The sequence below is a fragment of the Phocoena phocoena genome, chromosome 9 (assembly GCF_963924675.1).
Source record: "Phocoena phocoena chromosome 9, mPhoPho1.1, whole genome shotgun sequence".
NCBI classification, from domain to species: domain Eukaryota; kingdom Metazoa; phylum Chordata; class Mammalia; order Artiodactyla; family Phocoenidae; genus Phocoena; species Phocoena phocoena.
The window spans coordinates 9,260,322-9,279,500 of NC_089227.1; the positions used below are offsets into that span (position 1 = coordinate 9,260,322).

Below are 19,179 nucleotides of genomic sequence, written 5' to 3' on the forward strand. Positions count from 1 at the left end.
ACCAAGCACAGGGCCCTTCTGAGCACGGAGCCCTGTGTGGCTGCATGGGTCGCTGGCCCTGCCACTGCCTTTGGTGGCAAACCGTCAATCCCTGGGAGCCCTAGACACAGGGGACTTTACACTCACCCCCTGGCTCTTTTCCAAGAGTCATCACCAAGTGCTCATGAGGAAGACGGGAGGCTGGTCCAGGAGATGGAGGAGACTCCCTGAGGCTCTGGGGGAGGAGCAGGGGTCCTGAGAGACCCTCCAAGGACAGGGGCTCTGCAGTAAGCACCTGGGAGTGACTGTCTGCCCTGGGGGATCATGAGTAAGACCTGGCCCGAGGGTCAGGCACATGGTGCTACTGGAGGCTGAGGGTGGACATGCCAGGCCCTACACTGTGTACCAGTGGGGGTGTGTCAGGAGAGCTGAGACCTGCTGAAGGACAGGCACATGGGGCCTCTGAGAGCAGGGGGATCAAGAGAAACACTACAGGTGTCCCCAGGCCACACCGACTGCCAGGCAATGGCCGTCGACCGCTGAGGAGTGAAAGAGCAGAGTGAGACCACCTGCCAAGGTGCAGGGGCACAGGGCCTGCCGCAACAGACCCTCACACACTCAGACGCCAGCACTGCTAAAGGAAGGGATCCTGCTGCCTGTGGCGAGCCGAATCTAAAGCTGCAACAAAGTCCAGACTCAGCTCACCCACAGGCCAGATGGGCTGAGCCCAGCACCAACAGCCAGCACAGAAGGATGTGCCGTTTCCTGGGCATCCAACTCTTTACTTCAGCCTCTGCTATTCTTTACACATTGTGCTTGGTATTCAGTGACAAATCCTTCCTGCCTGACTGCCTTTGAACTGGGGCACTGGCTTTTTCCTGTCTTTGGACTGGAACTTACACCATTGGTTCTCCTGGGTCTCCAGCTTGCTGACTCACCCCACAGATCTTGGGGCTCGTCAGCCTCCATAATCAGGTGAGCTAATTCCTCATAAGAAGCAAACAAATATGTATATCTCCTATTGGTTCTGTTTCTCTGGAGAACTCTGACTAAATGTAGACACCAAAAACAAAAACAAACAAACCCCAAGATAATGTGACCCATCATCTAGAAAGGCAACAATCAATAGAACCAGACCCAGACATAGCCTGTGTTATAAGACAAGAGACTTTAACCATGGTAAATGTGTAATAGGATATACTGCAAAGGGTGGATGATGTCACGACAGGTGAGATTTTCAACAGAGAGATAGAAACAATAAAGAGGAGCCAGGGCTTCCCTGGTGGCGCAGTGCTTGAGAGTCCGCCAGCCGATGCAGGGGACGCGGGTTTGTGCCCCGGTCCGGGAAGATCCCACATGCTGCCGAGCGGCTGGGCCCGTGAGCCATGGCCGCTGAGCCTGCACGTCCGGAGCCTGTGCTCCGCAACGGGAGAGGCCACAACAGTGAGAGGCCCGCGTACCGCAAAAAATAAAGAAATAAATATGTGGTTTTCCCATGCAAGGAAACCAGGGACCACTGGGAAAATGCCCTACCAAAGGTCAGAGGCAGGGAAAGGGCAAGGTGAGCCCCGAACAGCTTGGGCCAGAAAGCAAGAGTATTCACGTCCAAACGGGTCAAGGAGCCAGGGTACCACCTGTCAAACTCGGGTCAATTGAAGTATCAAAAAAAATGATGAGAGTAGTTACGACACATTGGACAGAAACAAATCCAAGCCCACAGTGATTCTAGATAACAAAAGTGTATGTATGGGGGGGGTCACTCTTCACAGAATTCCAGGCAATGCATATAGAAGGAAAGATCAAAGGAAAAAAATCACTTTGCAGTGCAATCATGGGCATCGTCGAGGACCCTCAATGGAGGCTAAAACCATGTTGAAATCATGCTGAATGTCCTTACTCTGCAGCCCACTTACAAATACAGTAGGGGAGAGGCCCCTTCACCAAGGGAGGCTGCTGGTTACCACTGAAAATAGCCAATGATGAGACAGCTGACCTTATAATGCAACGAGGCCGCTTGGGCAGGACTCCAGACTCTGAGTAGACACAGCAGATGTCTTCCTGGACTCCATGCACACGGAGGACTTCTGGCAGACCGTATAGGGGTCCTTCCTGCTTTCCACCTGTTTAGGCTGTTTGTTTCTTTTAAAGTCAGTAACAATAATTAAGAATCGTATTTACAAATAATATGTAAGGTACCAATTGTTTAACAGACTTTTTAAAAAGAAACTTTTTTAAGAACAGTTTTTAGGCTTATAGGGAAATTAAGGAGAAAGTACAGATATTTCCCATATATCCCCTGTTCCCCACCCCTGCCCCTGGCCAACCTCCCCCATTATCATCATCCCCCACCAGAGTGGTGCATTTGTTACAATCGATGAAACTACACTGACACATTATAGCCACCCAAACCCGCCGTTTACATTAGGGTTCTCTCAGTGTTGTATCGATGCATTCTGTAGGTTTTGACAAATGTATAATGGCATGTACCCACCATTACAGTATCACGCAGAGTATTTTCACTGCCCTAAAAATCCTCTGTGCTCCACCTGTTATCTTTCAGCCCCCAACTCCTGGCAACCACTGATCTTTTTACTGTCTCCATAGTTTTGCCTTTTCCAGAATGTCATATAGTCAGAATTATACAGTATGTATTCTTTTCAGATTGGCTTCTTTCACCTAGTACTATGCATTTAAGGTTCCTCTATGTCTTTTTAAATTTTTTTATTGAAGCATAATTGACGTGCAATCTAACAAAAGTTACTGGTGTACAACAGACAGCTCATTTCTTTTTAGTGCTGAATAATATTCCATTGTCTGGTTGTACCACAGTTTATTTATCTCTTCACCTATTGAAGGGCATCTTGGTGGCTTCCAGATTTTGGCAATTATGAATAAAGCTGCTATAAACATCTGTGTGCAGGTTTTCGTGTGGACATAAATTTTCCACTCCTTTGTGTAAATACCAAGGAGCCCGGGGACTTCCTTGCAGTCCAGCGGTTAAGACTGCGTGCTTCCACTGCAGCAGGCAAGGGTTCGATCCCTGGTTGGGGAACGAAGATCCTGTGTGCCATGTGGCCAAAAAAATTAAAAAAAAAAAAAAACAGGGAGCCCAGCTGCTGGATTGTATGGTAAGAGTATGTTGAGTTTTATAAGAAACCACCAAACTGTCTTCCAAAGTGGATGGACCATTTTGCATTTGCACCAGCAATGAATGAGGGTTCCTGTCACTTTCGTGTTTTATTTTTTATCATGAGTGTGTATTTACTGTACAAAAGCAGTGTTTCCTGCTCATGTTGCAAGGAAGTCAAGCAGACGGTGACACTGTTGGCAGGTGACGGCTTCTCCACCGAGGCCTCTGCTGTCTTGGGCTCCTGCGGATAGGTTGGGGGAGAAAAGAGCAGACTGACACCAGCCGCCAGAAACCTCGGGCTCTGTGGTCCTGTGCGGGCTCAGTCAGGAGGAGTTTTGGCTATAGACAGAAAATACCACACAACGCTGGCTCCGGCCACATGGACCTGTTTTGACATCAGCAGGGTCGGTTCTCCAGTCCAGTTGGCGTTACCAGAGCTTGCGCCACCCCGCTCCACCTCGTGGTCAAATCCTGACCGCCATCCACATCCAGCTACAGGAAGGAAGAGCAGTATGGAGAAGGTGGCCTCGTCGCAGTCAGCCAGTGTCCCAGCACCCAAAGGGGGCCACGAGGAGATGCAGAGGAGCTGGGAGGGGAGCCGCTTCTGTGGGGGGGCGGGTAGGGGTCCAGCTGGAGAGCAGGGTCACTGTGCCCAGATCTAGCTCTGCCACCAGCCATCGAAGCAGATGGCCGAACTCTTCCTCAATCAAACCAGCAAATGCTCTTCTGGACACCTGCTGAGTGTCCTAGAGTGGTCCTGCAGGGCACAGTCCCTAGCAGGGGACAGTCACCAGCTGAGTGGAGAAGATGCCGGCAGAAGCTCTGCGTGCTTGCGAGGCGCTTGGCGGTGGGCAGACGCGGCGGCCCTCGGGGAGAATGGGCCAGGCCGCATGTACCTCCGGAAGACAGCTTTGCATCCACCCCATTCGTTCCTGCCTTAATCTCTCTGACAAATGTTTTGGGCACCGGAATAATCCAGGACACAGGAGAGATCTGCTCCCTGCCCTCATGGAGTTCACTGTCTCATGGGGAAAACAAATTAAAAACTTATATGATCTCCTCTGACCAAGAATGTTTAACCACGCTCTAGACTTCCCTTGTAAGTGACAGGACACACAGGGGATAAAGGAGAAAGTGAACAATGCCAGGAGGGAACAACCAGGTGAATGTGGGACATTCTATAAGGTGACTTGACTGAACTGTTAAAAAAAAAAAAAAATCAATGTAAGGGGGAAAAAAAGGCCAAAGACTGTTCTAGATTGAATGAGACTAATAACCAGTTGCAAAAGTGAACCTTGATGGAATCCCAGATTGCAAAAAAAAAGAAGTGATAAAAGGCATTTTAGGACAAATGGGACCTTTGAATATAATAGGTGAAGCTGTGGAATTACCATTCGTTTTCTTAGGTGTGATAATGGTAACGTGTTTATAACAGAACATTCTTGTTTTTCCAAGATGTGTGCTGAAGTATTTAGAGATGAAGTGTGGGGACTTCCCTGGCAGTCCACTGGTTAGGACTCTGCGCTTCCACTGCAGGGGGCATGGGTTTGATCCCCGGTAGGGGAACTAAGATCCTGCATGCTGCATGGTGTGGCCAAAAAAAAAAAAAAGTAGGGATGAAGTGTCTCTCTGCAACTTACTTTCTGAAGCTGGCAACAAAAAAAGCGAGTGTGTGCATTAAAAAAACACAGATATATGGAGGGAGTGAGAGGGAACAGTAAAGCAACAGGGCAAAATATTGACAGTTGGTTAATCCAAAGGTGGTGTGGATGTTCACTGTACTATGTTTTAACTTCACAAAGATAAACTATAATTGTCTGTAATTGATCAGCTACAATGGGGACCATGACAGCAACCCACAGGTGAGCCATGGCCAGAGCAAGAGGCTCCGACTCATTCTGGAAACAGAGAGCTCCCTGGGGAAGGGGCAGTTCAACCAAAGCCTGAGCTAGGGTAAGACACTGAGAAACCTGGAAATCTTCAGACGGGGTGGGGAGTGGGGAGGCAGAGGTGCTGGTCTCTGTGGCCGGGAAGCCTGGCTGGAGGAGGTGAGGCCAGGCTGGTCTGGCTTTGGGCTAAGGAATGTGGACCTCATCCTGGGGCACCTGGGGGCCACCTGCACCCCCTTCTGAAAACTGACCCCCTCTCTCAGGAAGTGCTCATGATCCCACTCTAGTCACGGGGGCCCCCCTAGCTGAGCCAACCAGAGCCAGACCGGAAAGCAAACAGACGGTCAGTGCCTTTCTGTGGTGAGTCAACTTGAGCCAGGCTTGGAAGCTCAGGTCTGGAGAACAAACCTTTCAGAAAGGGGAGGAATGCCATCCTGGGGTGTGCCTGCCCATGTCCAGCTGTCCCTGACACTGACCAGGTTCTTGGCCTTCCCCAATCAATAGCAATTGACCAGAGGCCAGACAAGAAATTCAGGCAAGGCTTTACTGGGGCCCCTGCTGCAGCAGGGGGGAGAGAGAACAAGTAACAGTTTCCCCTGCCCGCTCCCCCAGGCGGGGCCAAGCTGGTTCCTTACATGGGGTGAGGGTAGGGGTGTGTCCAGGGGTCCAGCTTAGGTGGTTTGCCCACCCCTTTGGTGGTGCTGTGCGCAGGGGGCACGCACAGTACCCTGCTTTTGCTTCTGACACCGTTTTTGCTCCTGGCTCTTCAGAAGTGGCAGTTGGGTTTTTTTTTTTTGGTCTTTTTGTCCATAATTTGCCCCAAGATGGTCCCGAGTGGGTCATGGTCACTTGCAACCTGGGTCGTGGCTAACACCCCATGGAGAGGGTTTCAGCCGAGGAGCACCCTGGCCAGAAAGGGTTGGGTGTCGGAGGCTGGGGAGCAGTGTTAATCACTGCTAGTCATAACTAGGAACAACTTACAGTTAAATGAAAATAAAAACATGAGCTTTAAGGGTCAGTTAACCCAGGGGTGCAGACCTATGATTCACTTATATCAGGTTCAAGACCAGGCCAAATTCACCTCTGGTGATAGAGGCCAGAGCAGCAGTAGCTGAGGGGGTGGGGGGAACGGTGGAAACATCTGTCTTCACCTGGACAGCAGTTCCACAGGTGTATTGACCTTACAGAACTCAGTTCTGTATGTCAGCTTAAAAAAGTGGATCAGGCCAGTGGCCAATGACTCCCAACACAAAAGGTTAAACAGTAAGAAAAAGAAAAGAAAAAAGGCTTCAGCAGTCCCTGGGCCCATGAAACATTCCCTTGATCCTGTCTAGAGACTTCTCCCTCCAGCCATTGCCGTGATGTCCCTGCTTCTCTCGTAGAACCCGCGGCAGGCAGGATGAATGGTCTCAGGGGCCACCCAAGCTTGAAAGGTTGTTAAGGAGGACAGGGCTGCAGGGGGTAGAGCTAAGGGGGCAGGGGTGGCAGCTCCTTGCTGCAGGGAGAGGACACAGGCCACCGAGCCTGGAGCGAGAGAAGGCCAGGAACATGGCAGTGCTGCTGGCAGGGAGCTGCCGAGAAGAAACGCTCAGGAAGTATTCCCTCCTCTGCAGTGTTTACAAGAGTGGGATAAAGATTGGTATAAGCCTTTAAATGGTAGAATTCACCCATGAAGGCATCTGGTCCCAGACTTTTCTGTGTTGGGGGAGGTTTGATTATTGATTCAATCTCCTTACTTGTAGGTCTGTTCATATTTTCGGTTTCTTGTTGGGTCAGTTTTGGTAATTTGTATTTCTCGGAATTAGTCCATTTCATCTAAGTTATCTAATTTGTTGGTGCACGATTGTTCATAGTATTCTCTTATCCTTTTAATGTCATTTGTTTCTTTTCCTTTAGTCAATCTAGCTTAAAGCTTTCTTCATTCTGTTGCTTTTCAAAGAAACAACTTTTGCTTACTTTGATTCTCTATTGTCTTCCTATTCCCTCTGTTTAATAGTTATTTCCTTCTGCAAGCTCTGGATTTAGTTTCTTTTTTCTACTGCCTTCAGTCCTAGTTAGGTTAACTGAGTTCTTTTTTGCTACTTCTTTTTTTGTAGTATTCATTCATTCATTCAGCTGTGCTGGGTCTTAGTCGCGGCATGCAGACTCTTTACTTGGGCATGCGAACCCCCAGCCACAGCACGTGGGATCTAGCTCCCTGACCAGGGATCCAACCTTAGCCCCAGGCATGGGAGCATGGAGTCCTAGCCACTGGACCACCAGGGAAGTCCCTCTTTTTAAATATAGACGTTTACAGCTATAAATTTCCCTCTTTACCACTGCTTTCATTGTGTTTTAGATTTTGGTGTGTAGTGTTTTATCTTGTAATTTATTTGTGATTTCTCCTTTGACCCTCTGACTGTTGAAGTGTGTTCATTTACACACATTTGTGAGTTTTCGTTTCCCTTCTCTTATCTAGCTTCATTCCACTGTGGTCAGAGTAGGTACTTTGTATGATTTCAATCTTGGTAATTTATTGAGGCTTGTTTTGTGGCCTAACGTGTGGTCTCTCCTGGAGAACGTCCCACATACACTTAAAAATAACGTGTATTCTGCTGTTGCTGGGTGTTCTGTGTGTCTGTCAGGCCTAGTTAGCTTTTTAAGTTGCATATTTGGTACGTTCGTAAGGACATATAGCACGAAGCATAAGGTGAACACCCGTGAAACCACCGCTCCCCTTGAGGGTCAGAACACCACTGCCACTGTCACTCTCCCCAGATGCACCCCTGTGCTGTCCCCACAGGGAGCACTGTGGCCACTGTGTTGACCGCCTTGCTTTCCTTCCTGTTGCACGTGTGCAGATCCCATGAAATGCAGACCTAGTGTTGTGCTTTATAAAAACGGCATCACACCACGTGAACTCCCCACACCTTGCTTTCATCCCTCACTGTTTGAGATGGCCACGGTGACATCGGGGCTGAGGTGCCCCTCAGACCTTTCCCGACCTCTCTGTGGGTGTAGCCCGAGCAGCCCATCTCCTGATCTCTCCACTCTACCCAGCACATCACAGGCCAAGGGTGCACAGCTGCCCCACACAGTGGGACAGCGCTTCCAGCTGTGCCTAACATCCCCCAGAAAGGAGCCCCCCACCCCCTGGGGGTGGACTCTGCTGGGTCTGGGCTTCTGGGCAAACCCCGGGACCTGCCTCTTTGCTCCCTGCAGCACTGGGGGCGCCGTTCCTCCCTCAGCCTCTCTCCACTTCCGTTCCCTCAGCCAGAAAAGCCAGAAGCAAGGCTGCAGAGGGACAGGAAGGCCCACACCTGGGGTTCCAAGATGTCAGCAGGCAACGTGGAGCCCGCCCACACCGGACGCTCCCCCCGGCGGCAGGTGTCCGGGGGCGCCCTCCCTCCTCCCCCATGGGACACATAAGCCTTTTCTGCTGGACAGGAAGGCCCTCAGGGAGGCTCAGGCAGCTAGCACACAGACGAAGGCACTTGGTCCGGCCCCTCCTGAGGCCTCTGGCCCCATAGCTGGCTCCCTGCCTGAGGCAAGCCCACACAGTGACGTGGTGGCAGATGCGTCTCCCAGCCCTGGTGACACTTCACCAAACAGCTCTCCTGCCAAAGCCAACTTGGGAAATTCCAGGGACAAGGAAATTTACCCGGGGTTGCGAACAGCTGGGCCTTGGCTTGGAGCAGGGAGCCCCGCCCAGGCGCAGGACGAAGGTGGAGCAGGAAGGAGGGACTCACCAGGTCCACCACGAGGGAGTCCTTTAATAGAGACGGGCGGACAGGGGACACAGCTCAGCCCTGCACCTGCAGTGCGGCGGCTCCTCCCCCACCTGGCGTGGCCCCAGGGTGGACACGGGAGAGGTGTGGTTTTAAAAAACACAGCGAGACCAATTCTTCACTTTCACAGAGAAGGGGAACTTGGGGGAGCCGAGTCCGAGTCCTGCCTCCAGCAGGAGGGAGCTTGCTGCCGCCCCCCCCGCCCCCCCCATCTGCACACGGCCAGGGCAGGAGCCCCCGGCTGCACAGAGGCCCAGCCACCCTACATCTGTCAGCATTTCTACACTAGGTACACTGCTGTGCTGTAGAGGCCCCACCCCCAGCATCAGCCTGAAGCCTCGGGTGGGAGGAGGGACGCCCCCAGCCCCTGCCACAGGAGGCTGGGCGACACGGGGCCCCGGGACAGAGCAGCCCCGCTCCTCACCGGCCCAGGGCCAAGGGGTCATTGAAGTAAAAAGGTCAACGCTGGACAAGATGCAGGCTGGTGAGAGCAGGCAGGGGTCAGGGGGTCAGGGGCAGCAGGTGTGCATGAACCAGGCAGGGCTGGACAAGCATGGGTGGGGTGCGGACGGGGCAGGGACAAGGGCGGGGCTGGGGATCTCATCAAAAACAGTTCTGCAGCTGCAAACTGGGCCAGCGAGCACCACCGCCCAGGGGTCCCCTCCCAGCAAGTGCAGGGCCGCCTCCAGCCTCCAGGGCCAGGCGTCGGGGCGCATCCTGGCTCCAGGTGTACGTGTGGGGAGGGCCGCTGGTGTCTGGGGGGCCGGGCTGGAGAGAAGGGTGTGTGACATCTGCGGGCATGTCCCCGTCGGCCAGGTGGTCAACAGGATCAGTTGTTCTCGAAGAGAGAGAGCAGGTCGTCATTGCTGTTTGTGGGGAGGTCGGGTGGACCCAGGTAGGACAGCAGCTCGTCAGGGTTAGTCAGTTCTGGGAGCAGCTGAGGACAAAGCAAACCCGCCAGCTTTGGGCCTGGGTCCCCAGCCAGGATGCGGCACACCCCTCTCCCCGACACAGGCTGGCACTGGAGCCCCTCAGCCTGCTCTGCACAGGGGCTCTTCCAGCGAAAGACTGCTCTGTGACCAGGCATCGCTTGTGACAAGCTGTTCAAGGACAACATGGGACACCCAGGACCGTGAGGGGTCCCTGACGTGAACAGGGCGAATGCAGAAGGTGGGATCCCACTCCCTGGGATTTTCTGCTTTGAGCTGTGCTTTCTACATTTTTTTCACGTTGAACTTTGTATTCATTTATCATGGTCAAGGGACAGTCACCTGTCTTTTTTGCACTGATTCTGGCTCACATACCACCTCTGAGTCAGACAGGTCAAATCAGACCCTAAGGCCAGGGTCACCAGCTACAAGCCAAGTCTTCTCGGGGACTCTGCCCATGCCACAGTGGCACCCAGGTCCCCAGGGCCAGATGTCTGGACACAATCACCCACGGCTACTCTGGATACCTCACACTCGTCAACAAAAGCGCTGACGTCACCCGACCAGCTCTCCCTGCGTCTGGAAGTCACGGTGGTATCACTGTCCTCCCTTCTATGAAGCATGTGGACCCTGGGATGACAGATAAGCCACACCCCAGCCCCGGCTCCAAATGCTCCCCAGCACGGGGCCCAGTACTCACGTCCAGGCCCGGTTCCGGGGCCTCCCCTGCCCCAGACACGGGGGGCCCCATCATGCCTGTGGCAGCACTGAAGGCCAGCTCACCGATGGGACCCGAATTCACCGGGCCCAGGGGCTGCCGGGATGCCGGGGGAGGGTTTGGATGGTGCAGCTGGGGCCCTGAGGGGCCTCCAAGGTTGGCGGCGTGCAGCCCCGGAGGCCCAGGGTTATGGGCCGGGTCCAGGTGACCCGCTGGTGCCATCTGAAGGAGGAGAGAAGAACCTAGTAAAACGGCCCAGGGGCTCTCTGGGTGGACAGCTCGTCAGCCCCCCGCCTTGGCACTGACCTGGCCTGGGAGGCAGGGGGCAGATCTCTCCGGTGTCAGGAGGCTGCTGGGAATGTCGGATTGATAGGAGACAGGGGGGGGCCCCGGGGTGAACTCAGCAAGGGTCGGGGTGCTGGGCGTGGTGGGCGGGAAGGAGTCGGGGAACGTCCCGGGTCCCAGGAAGCTGGAACCTGAGAGAGGAGAGCCAGGGGGCTCATGCCGGTAGAGCACGGAAACAGGCCAGCCACAGCGTGGGCAGGACTCACTGAGCTCGCCCAGATAACGTCTGACTTTATGGAAGTTGCTACTCGGCAAAGGGCATTTCTTCTCATTGCTGCTAGGGGAACTGGCTGATGACACTGCCAGGAGGCTGCGAGGGGACAGGAATGGGACCCACCGCACCCAGACACTCCCGCACGCGTGGTCGGACGGGGCCGGTCCATGAAGTGTGCCGGCACAGACCTTCGTTCCAGACCACTGGGGAGGTGCATGCAGCTGCAGCCGGAGGCCCTGCTGCCCATCCCCGCCGGCTCGGCCGAGGCTGCACCTATGCCACCAAGTCCCCAACCAGGCCCCCAGGCTCGCGGCCCTCGGAGTGACACGTCCACAGGCAGCAGACTGGTGGCAGAGGACGGATCATTTGCCCAGGGCCGTCTGTTTCTAGGGCAAGCCCCCTGTACTCACCCTGGCTGGGGTAATCACCGGCGGCTGGGGCTGAGGGGGGCTGGACGGGGGCGAAGGGCGCGGCCCCAGGGCCCAGGGCAGCGATCATCTCCATCACGCTGGGCATGAGCACGTGGGTGGGGCTCACGGTGCGGCAGCGCTTCAACGCCGGCCCGTCCGGCTCCTCCTTGACGTGCACGTCAGGCTTCACAGGCACTGGCTTCCAGCTGCACGTGGGGTCGATGGTGATCTCCTCGTAGTCAGAGCTGGGCGGGGACATGCACGGCTGGTCACCACCTGTCCTGCTGCCTCTCCTGGCCCTGGGCCATTTTTAGGCAGACCTCCCACTCAAATGCTCGTGGCCACCCAGCACGTTCCACGTGCTTGTGGGCTGCGGGCCTGGGTCGGATGTGGATTCCATCCACGGCCTGGAGTCGAGCCCGCTCCACGCTGGATCAGCATGGGGTGTCTCCCCACCTGTCCCAGGGCTGCTTGCCCTCTGCTGACCAAAGATGCTGGGATTGCAGGAAAGGAGACTCACTTCTGAATGTAAATGAGGATGCCCAGCATGTACTGGTCCACCTCCAGGCCCTCCAGCAATGCCGTCTTGCTGTAGAAAACCAAGGGGACACACAGCTCAGAGGGCTGGCCCAACCTCTTCCCGGGCACAGGCCCTGTCATGTCTCAGCCCCCGGTGTGAGGTAACCCTGCGTGACGTCGCTGCCCTGAGCCACTTCATCCCTCCTAGCCTGTGCTGTGAGCCCCACACCTGGCTTGTGGAAGGAAACGCCCATTAACAGCCTCAGAGAAAGTGCCACCCGCCCCCAGAGCCGTGGGGACCGTCTCTGACACACTCACTTGCACACAGGGCACCTCCAGGTCCCTCGCTCACAGTTGAGCTGTAAATAGGACTCCAGGTCAAAGCACTGCAGAGAAAGGGCGAGACAGTTCCTCACACTGGGGCCGGGGCAACCCGGCCATGCTCTGTGGTTTCAGGAACTTGGGGCTTATTTACTGCCTGTGTGAGAAGGCTCGGCTCCCAGGCTTTTACCACGGCATCATCCTAACAGACGTAAGAGACGGGACAGCCTACGCAGCCCTCCCTGGGAATGACGTGTGGCCAAAGCAAGAACTGGGCAGCTTTGCCCAGTCAGGGAATGACTTCCAGGATGTGGTGTGGAGGAAAAACATGATGCAGAGTGATGTTTACCGTTTATGTAACCAAAAGGTGGGCGGGGGCTGGGTGGTGGAGGGTGTGTGTGCACGTACTTGTCTGCACGCAGAGCGTTTCTGCAGAGACAAACAAAGGCGCTGCTCCTGGGGGCAGGGCGGGGAGAGGACAGCGCCCTGCATCCAGGATGCCGTTTAAAATCGGAGCCCCGAGAACGCAGTAAAACGGCTGTTACGCTTAGAATAATGTTAGAAGAAACAAAAGCCCAGTCTGAGGGGAGAAGACAGGGGAGCCAGGCCACCTGCCCACTGGCCGGCCTGTCCTGTCACCTGCCAGCCGAGGTGCTCAGAGGCCACTCCCGCTGTACACAGTTAAAGGGCAACGGAAGTTCTGGCAAAGCTCTGCAGTGGCCACCTACCTGAATGTGGCGACAGTCATGGCCTCGGGCAGGGAGCTGGATCCTGCGGAAGGTGATGGGGCACTTGAGAGACACCTTGATGGCCGTCTGCTCCACCCCGTCCTCTCCATTGGGCCCAGGGGTGCCAGGGATGGTGCCGCTGCTGAAGTTCCGCTTTACTGACATCGACAGGGGAAAGGAGGACGTGGGTGAGGGCCGCCAAGCGGGACCCGGCCACTGCTGGCTCAGCACCTCCGAGGGGCGTTCCAGGGCTGACTGCTGCTCTCTGCACGCAGCCCCCACCCCCACCCCAGAGAAGGCGGCCTTGTCTGTCATGGGGCCGGCTGCCTGGGGCCAAGGAAAGCAAGGGCCACTCACTCTTGGTGATGCAGTGCTCGGCAGGTAGGAGGCGCTTCTTGAGGAGACCCTGCAGCACCGAGCGGACGGACGGCCGGTGCACCAGCTGCAGCACGAAGAGGTGGGACTGCAACAGGAGGACCCGGTCAGCGGGACGTGGCCCGGGCAGGCGCAGCGCAGGCCCGTTCTCTTGTGGCTAACGCACAGGCAGGCCACCTGCTGCCCCTCCCCGGGGAGCCCGGGGGACCAGGCCCACACCTATCTGGAAAGCTCACTGTGTGTCTGCACCAACCACGGCCTCTCTGTCGGAACACAATTATCTGAGAGGCTCCTGAATGTGCCCTGCCTACAGCATCCACCTTTATCCACGCTGGTCCAAGTGAAAACATCCCAGAACCGCATCAGGGCTGCCCGCCTCTGCCCCCTCCCACCCGGGCTGATCAGTGCTGTGCATCCTGCCTCTTCTAGTCCTGGATCTGGAGCCTGCTGGAACCTGAACGACTCCTTAACAAAGACTCAGGGTCAGCTGGGACTCAGGGCCCTGTGAGCTTCCTCCAGGGAAGAGGCAGGCCCAGCTAGTTTCCCTTACATAATTAACATGAGCATCAAATTTAGTCACTGAACCTAACCCGAAAGCAGCAAGGGCATTTTTATGAGATCCTTTACTTACAAGGCCCAGGATGGTTAGGAGGAGAGCCAGTGCCTTTTTCTCTAGCCATGACGCCCCCAACCCAGCCCCGCAGAGGGCACTCACGCAGCAGCAGGCCGTGACGGTGATCTGGATGGTGTTGCGGCCCGGCTGGCACACGTGCTTCAGGTAGAGGGGCTTGTGGGAGGTCTTGTTGTCGCCGCGCTCGATGGTGAGCGGGGTGGCGTTGACGCTGACCTGCACCGAGGCCGGCCAGTTGGTGTTCATCTGCCGGTCCTCGTGGTGGTAGCACTTGAACTGCAGCTCCAGGTCCGGCCTGCACGGGAAGGATGGATGCTGAGAGCGAGGGGGCGGTGCGAGGGGCTGCAAGCTGGGGGCAGGCGCCCACTCACCTCAGCATCAGGGTCTTGTAGACGGAGTCACGGAGCTGGAAAGCGTGATTGCTCACGGCCAGGTTGTGCTGCAGGCGGAAGGGCTCCAGGACCACCCCGTCCCGCACGGGGAAAGTCAGCCGCAGCTCGTCACAGGGGCCGCTGCCTGGAAGCAGGCCATGCCGGTGTGAACAGGCCACCTACAGGATGGCCACCAGGCCGAGCGGCCTGCCCCCGCCCCATCGCGGGGGCCGTGGCCCCTCCTCCCCTTCCATGGGGCTGGGGCTTGGGCAGCATCTCTCCTGGGACCCTGGGCTCGGCCTCCACCTCCAACGGGAACAGATCTTGGTGTCCCGCCATTCTGTCCTGCTCCAGTAGGAGCCCCGAGAAGATCCCTGAATCATGACTGGAGAATATGCCCCACCAACCCAAAAAGATGGCGCCTCTGGTGCTTTCAGAGGGGGTAGGAGGCAGAAGAGGTACGAACGGGCCACCTGCTGTCACCCTAGTGCTCAAGCTAGGGTTTTAGGACCCCCAACTGCTGCTGCAGTGGTCTCCCGGAAAGCAGGTCTTAACCAGAAGTGGGCTTCAGGGGGCCCCTGAAACCATACACAAAACTGTGCACATGGCTATTTTTCTACAGAGAAGATGGATGCTTCAAATGGATTTGCAAAGAGATCCATTAATAGAAAATGCAGGTGAAGGCCCCCCACCGCCCCCGCCAAGGTCCCTGCAGGACTCTCTGGAGCCCTGCCCATCTGTCCTGAGAGCAGACCTCACTCACCGGGTGGTGACGGGTGCAAGCTGCTCACGCTGGGCTTGAGGTCAGGCAGGAAGGGCGACTTGACCTCCTGGCTGGTGGACATGTAGGGGATGCTGCTGCCGGGGGTCATGGGCGGCGTGGGGCTCCCTGGCAGTGGGGAGCTGGGGTAGCCGGGGATGGAACGGGCGGGCTGTGGGGTTGAGCAAACAGTCAAGGTGGAGTGGTGTAGGGGTAGAGTTTGTTCTTGGAGCACCCAATGGGAACGGTCAGACCAGGAACGGGCAGGGAGTCCACGCTTCCTCCTGCCTGGGCGCCCTCTCTCCGGGCACCCACCCCATGAGCCTCCCGCCCGCCTGCCCGCCTGCCCCGCCGCCCATACCCCACTCAGGCTGGGCTGGCTGTAGCTGACGCTCCCCCCGTTGAAGCTGGCACCCTGCCCGCTGAACTGCTCTGCGGGCTGCAGGAGAGAAAACCGCGTGTGCCTGGGACTGCCGCCTGCCCCTGAGCGCTCACAGGGTCCTGGACTTGACCCTAGGAGAGGGCTGGGGACAGGGGGGCCCACCACACACACGGGTGTTGGCTTCTTTCTTCTTTATACACTTTTCGTGTCTTCTAAATAATCTATAGGGAGCACGTGCCGATTTCATAATTTTAAGAATGACCACTACAGAAAAAGAGCTGACCTCACGCATCAGAGAGGTTTACGATGAAGCCACAGAGAGGCTGAAAGGACACAGGTACACACACCTCCTCTCCGCCCTCCAGCGGCACTCTTATCGCTCGGGCCCCTCCCCTCACGAGCTCCTGGCCCCTCTGGCCTGTCCCCTTGCTGGGCTTCTCTGCAGCAAGCAGAGGGGATGGGGACACTGTCCCTAAAGGACACGCTGGTGGCGTGGGTGCCTGCCTGCTGCTCCATACACTGAATCTCACAGAGGGGCCTTTCGTACCTGGACTCCCCTCCTGGGAGCTGCCCTACGCTGATCAGGGCCCCCGGGAAGCTCCTGGTTGCTCGGCCACCCAAGCACACGCGAGCCCACTCGCCAGCCCCGGCTGCCTCAAGGTCCGCCTGTGTCCCACAGGGCTTGGCGTGGGCCAGCAGGGGCTGCAGAGGCCCGGGAGAAGCGGCCCTACCTTGTAGTGCAGTCCCGCGGGGCTGGGGGTGGACAGGGACTGGCCCGCGCCCTGCTGCAGGGGCAGCCTGTGCCCAGGGTAGGAGGACGGGGCGGGGGGCTGCCCGGGGCCAGGCGCGTACTGGGTGGTGGCGGGTGTGTACTGGCCTCCTGGCAGGTACTGCTGCCCAGGATACACCTGAAGGAGGAAAGAGGCAAAATGGCCAGGAGAAGAGGTGCTGGGGAAGCCCGTTCCCGGGGAGGGAGGGCGGTACCCGCCCTGTCAGGCACAGCCGACTCTCCCTCCACACAACGGCTCTGAGGGCGCTTGGGGTGGGGGGCCTGACCACTCACCTCACTGGAGTAGGCTCTCTTGACGCCCTGTCGGGGCAGGGGCTGGGCCTGGGGGGGCCCAGGGTACCCGTGCTGGGGCAGGCGCTGCCCTGCATATAGGGGCGCCAGGCCCGCTGCTCGGGTGGGGTTCATGCCCATGGGGCTCATGCCGGAGGGGCCCATCAGCCCTCCCACGCTGGCAGGGTTCATGCTGCTGGGGACACTGGGCCCCCGGGGACCACCGTGCTGCAGGAACTGGCTGTTGAAAGACTGTCCGGCCCCCATCTGGGAAGAGAAGAGAGGAACCGTCCAGGCCTTACCCACCGCTGTGGGTGCCAGCCTTGTGCCCACCCCCTGCAGGCAGGCTCCCCCTCGCCCCCCCGGCCTGGGTCCTCTCCCCTCAGCTCCCCACTCCTTTCCCGCCTCATCTTTATTGGCCCCAGCACACAGCGTGCGTGTCCCCAGGGCCTCAATCCTGGCTGCCTGACAAGACCCTGCCTTCTGCACCAACGCACACGGGCCGCACAGGAGGAGCTGCGGGGCCTCACCGCTCCGTACTGGCTCAGCTCCTGGCTCTGCTTCTCCTGGAGGGCGGCCACGGTGGCCGTGGCTGTGGCCGTGGCCGTGGCGGCAGCAGCAGCCACGGCAGCCGCCGCCGCTGCTTGAGTGAAGTCAGTGGAGGGCCGTGTGGCGTGTGAGGGAAGGCCCAGGCCCCCCGGCCCCCCCGGGCCGCCCGCATACCTGTAACAGACAGACGGCTCAGCTCAGAGGTGCTCCCCTGCCATCTCCCGGGGGGTACACAGCACCCGAGGGGAGCCCCATTCTTTCCCACACACCCCCCTCGTTAGTGTGGGAGCCAGCAGGAGCCGCAGAGATGCAACGTTCAACCCATCAGTGTCACACAGCTCCCAGGCGCCCAGCAAGTTAGCAGTGTCGCCCCCAGAGGGCTCCTAGCACGCCTGCCAGGGGAGGGGTCCTGCTTACCCAGCGGTGAAGCCGGGGCCCCCGGGGTAGCCCCCGCGGCCATACACCCCTTGCTGCACGTAGCCCTTGTTGGCACCACCCTCACCAAACGCCTGCTGTCCCAGGCACTGCGGGGAGTTCAGGGCAGAGCTGCCACCTGCCATGCCGGGCATCATGGAGCTGCCGGGGGGGCTCCCTGCGGGGCCCATAGGGTTCCCCAAAACCTACAAGGAAGGAAGAATCACCAAAGGACACCATCCAAACAACCTGCTTCATGCCGTGGTTCTAAAGTGCTGGAAAAGAGAGGCTGGGCAGGTGAGGAGGTGGAGGTGGGGGCAGAGGGGAGGGTGGTCCAGTGGAGGGGCAGCTGCTCACAGGTAGGGTGTGGAGGCCAGGTGAAGACAGGAGGAGGAGATCCCACGCCACGTGTGGAAGAACTGGTCTCTGAGGACGTGGGAGACTCAGGAAGCCCTGGCTCCACTTCTCCGAGATCTGAGGGGGGCTCTGGCGCCCCTCGGGACGGGGCCCAGGTGTGGGCTCACCTGGCTCTGCGCCGCGTTGCCGACTCCCCACACGGTTGTGACCACGGACAGCGATCCTGCTGGCTGAGTGGCACTCTGTTGCCAAGGCACCGCCTCATAAGCGAATGGACCATCACTACAAGGAGAGGGGCAGGTGGGGAGGCTCGGTCAGGAGGCCGCAGGTGCCTAGAACCCCGCCTGGGAAGAAGCGAAGGCTGAGAGCAGAGGGGTCCCGCTCTACCACCCACCCGTGTCCTGGGGCCCGAGCGGGGAGGGCAGCAGGAAACCCCACTCACCCGTGTGGCGCGGGGGGCAGGGCGGGTTTCATGGGGTTCATGGGGTTCATTGGCTTGGGAGCAGCCTAAAGGCCAGGTCTGTGGGTGGCAGGAAGCAGCCCTCACTGGTGCTTACGTGGGACTCAGATGCTCTGGCTGCTGGGACAGGAGGGAAGGAAGTCAGTGGAGATGCTGCCGGGAGACCCCTATCAGCACCAAGCCCCGTCCTTCCTCTGCTCCAACCGATGAAGGGTAGGGCAGGTGAGACCGGGACCCGGGGGCCCGCTCAGGGGGCTCAGGGAAGCCCAGCATTGGCCCTACCGCACTGCCCACCCTGGCAGATCTCTGCCCTCCCCAGCCCAGAAGCCAGCACTGACCCTTTCTGACCGGGCCCTGCCACCTGGAGCCCCCGGAATGGTTCTGGAAGCAGACTTTCTGATCCCCCAAACTTTCCACGTTCTCCCTCCCCCACACGAAAACCTGGATACGCATAAAAGCCAGGGGACATCCAGAACCCAGCTGCCAGAATCCCCTGCCTCCACCCCACCTGAGGCCCGGGGCTGTGGGGTGGGGGTGGGGGGGGCGAGCGGGGGCGGGGCAGACAAGGCCAGAGGCCTAGGGGTGCCAGACAGCAGGCTCACCTGCTCAGGGTCTGGGGCCTGCCCACTATGGGGAGGGGCCTCTGCATGCCGGAGGTGGGGGTGGGGGTGGGGGTGCGGCACCAGGTCAGCTAACCTGCAGCCTGGGGCCAGGCAGGGGCCGGAACTAGGTGTGGAGCCAGCAGCCCATCCCTGGCTGGCAGCCTCCCAGCCCCAGGGCTTCTCCCCAGAGCAGCAGAAGGGCGAGGTGCGCACAGGGGCAAGGCGGGAAGACTGACCCCCACAGATCACGGGTACGGTGAGCTCCCAAC

General features: G+C 57.9%; 1 protein-coding gene across 3 annotated transcripts; it reads right to left on the bottom strand.

Annotated features, from left to right (window-relative positions):
* Nucleotides 1-9,594: 9,594 nt before the first annotated feature.
* On the bottom strand, nt 9,595-18,340 carry ZMIZ2 (zinc finger MIZ-type containing 2). 3 transcript variants are annotated; one of them, XM_065883464.1, is made up of 18 exons: nt 18,291-18,340; nt 18,016-18,130; nt 17,495-17,697; nt 17,059-17,251; nt 16,532-16,795; nt 16,200-16,376; nt 15,448-15,525; nt 15,090-15,258; nt 14,327-14,471; nt 14,040-14,250; nt 13,307-13,412; nt 12,950-13,107; nt 12,219-12,286; nt 11,902-11,970; nt 11,382-11,626; nt 10,719-10,888; nt 10,395-10,634; nt 9,595-9,702 (listed from the first exon to the last, which is right to left on the bottom strand). In XM_065883464.1, the coding sequence occupies exons 1-18, from the start codon at nt 18,338-18,340 to the stop codon at nt 9,595-9,597; spliced, it is 2,769 nt and encodes a 922-aa protein (XP_065739536.1). The 3 variants fall into 3 exon arrangements, with proteins under 3 accessions (XP_065739536.1, XP_065739538.1, XP_065739537.1); XM_065883466.1 differs by lacking the exon at nt 15,448-15,525 and having other exon boundaries at nt 17,495-17,601; XM_065883465.1 differs by lacking the exon at nt 15,448-15,525.
* Nucleotides 18,341-19,179: the final 839 nt, after the last annotated feature.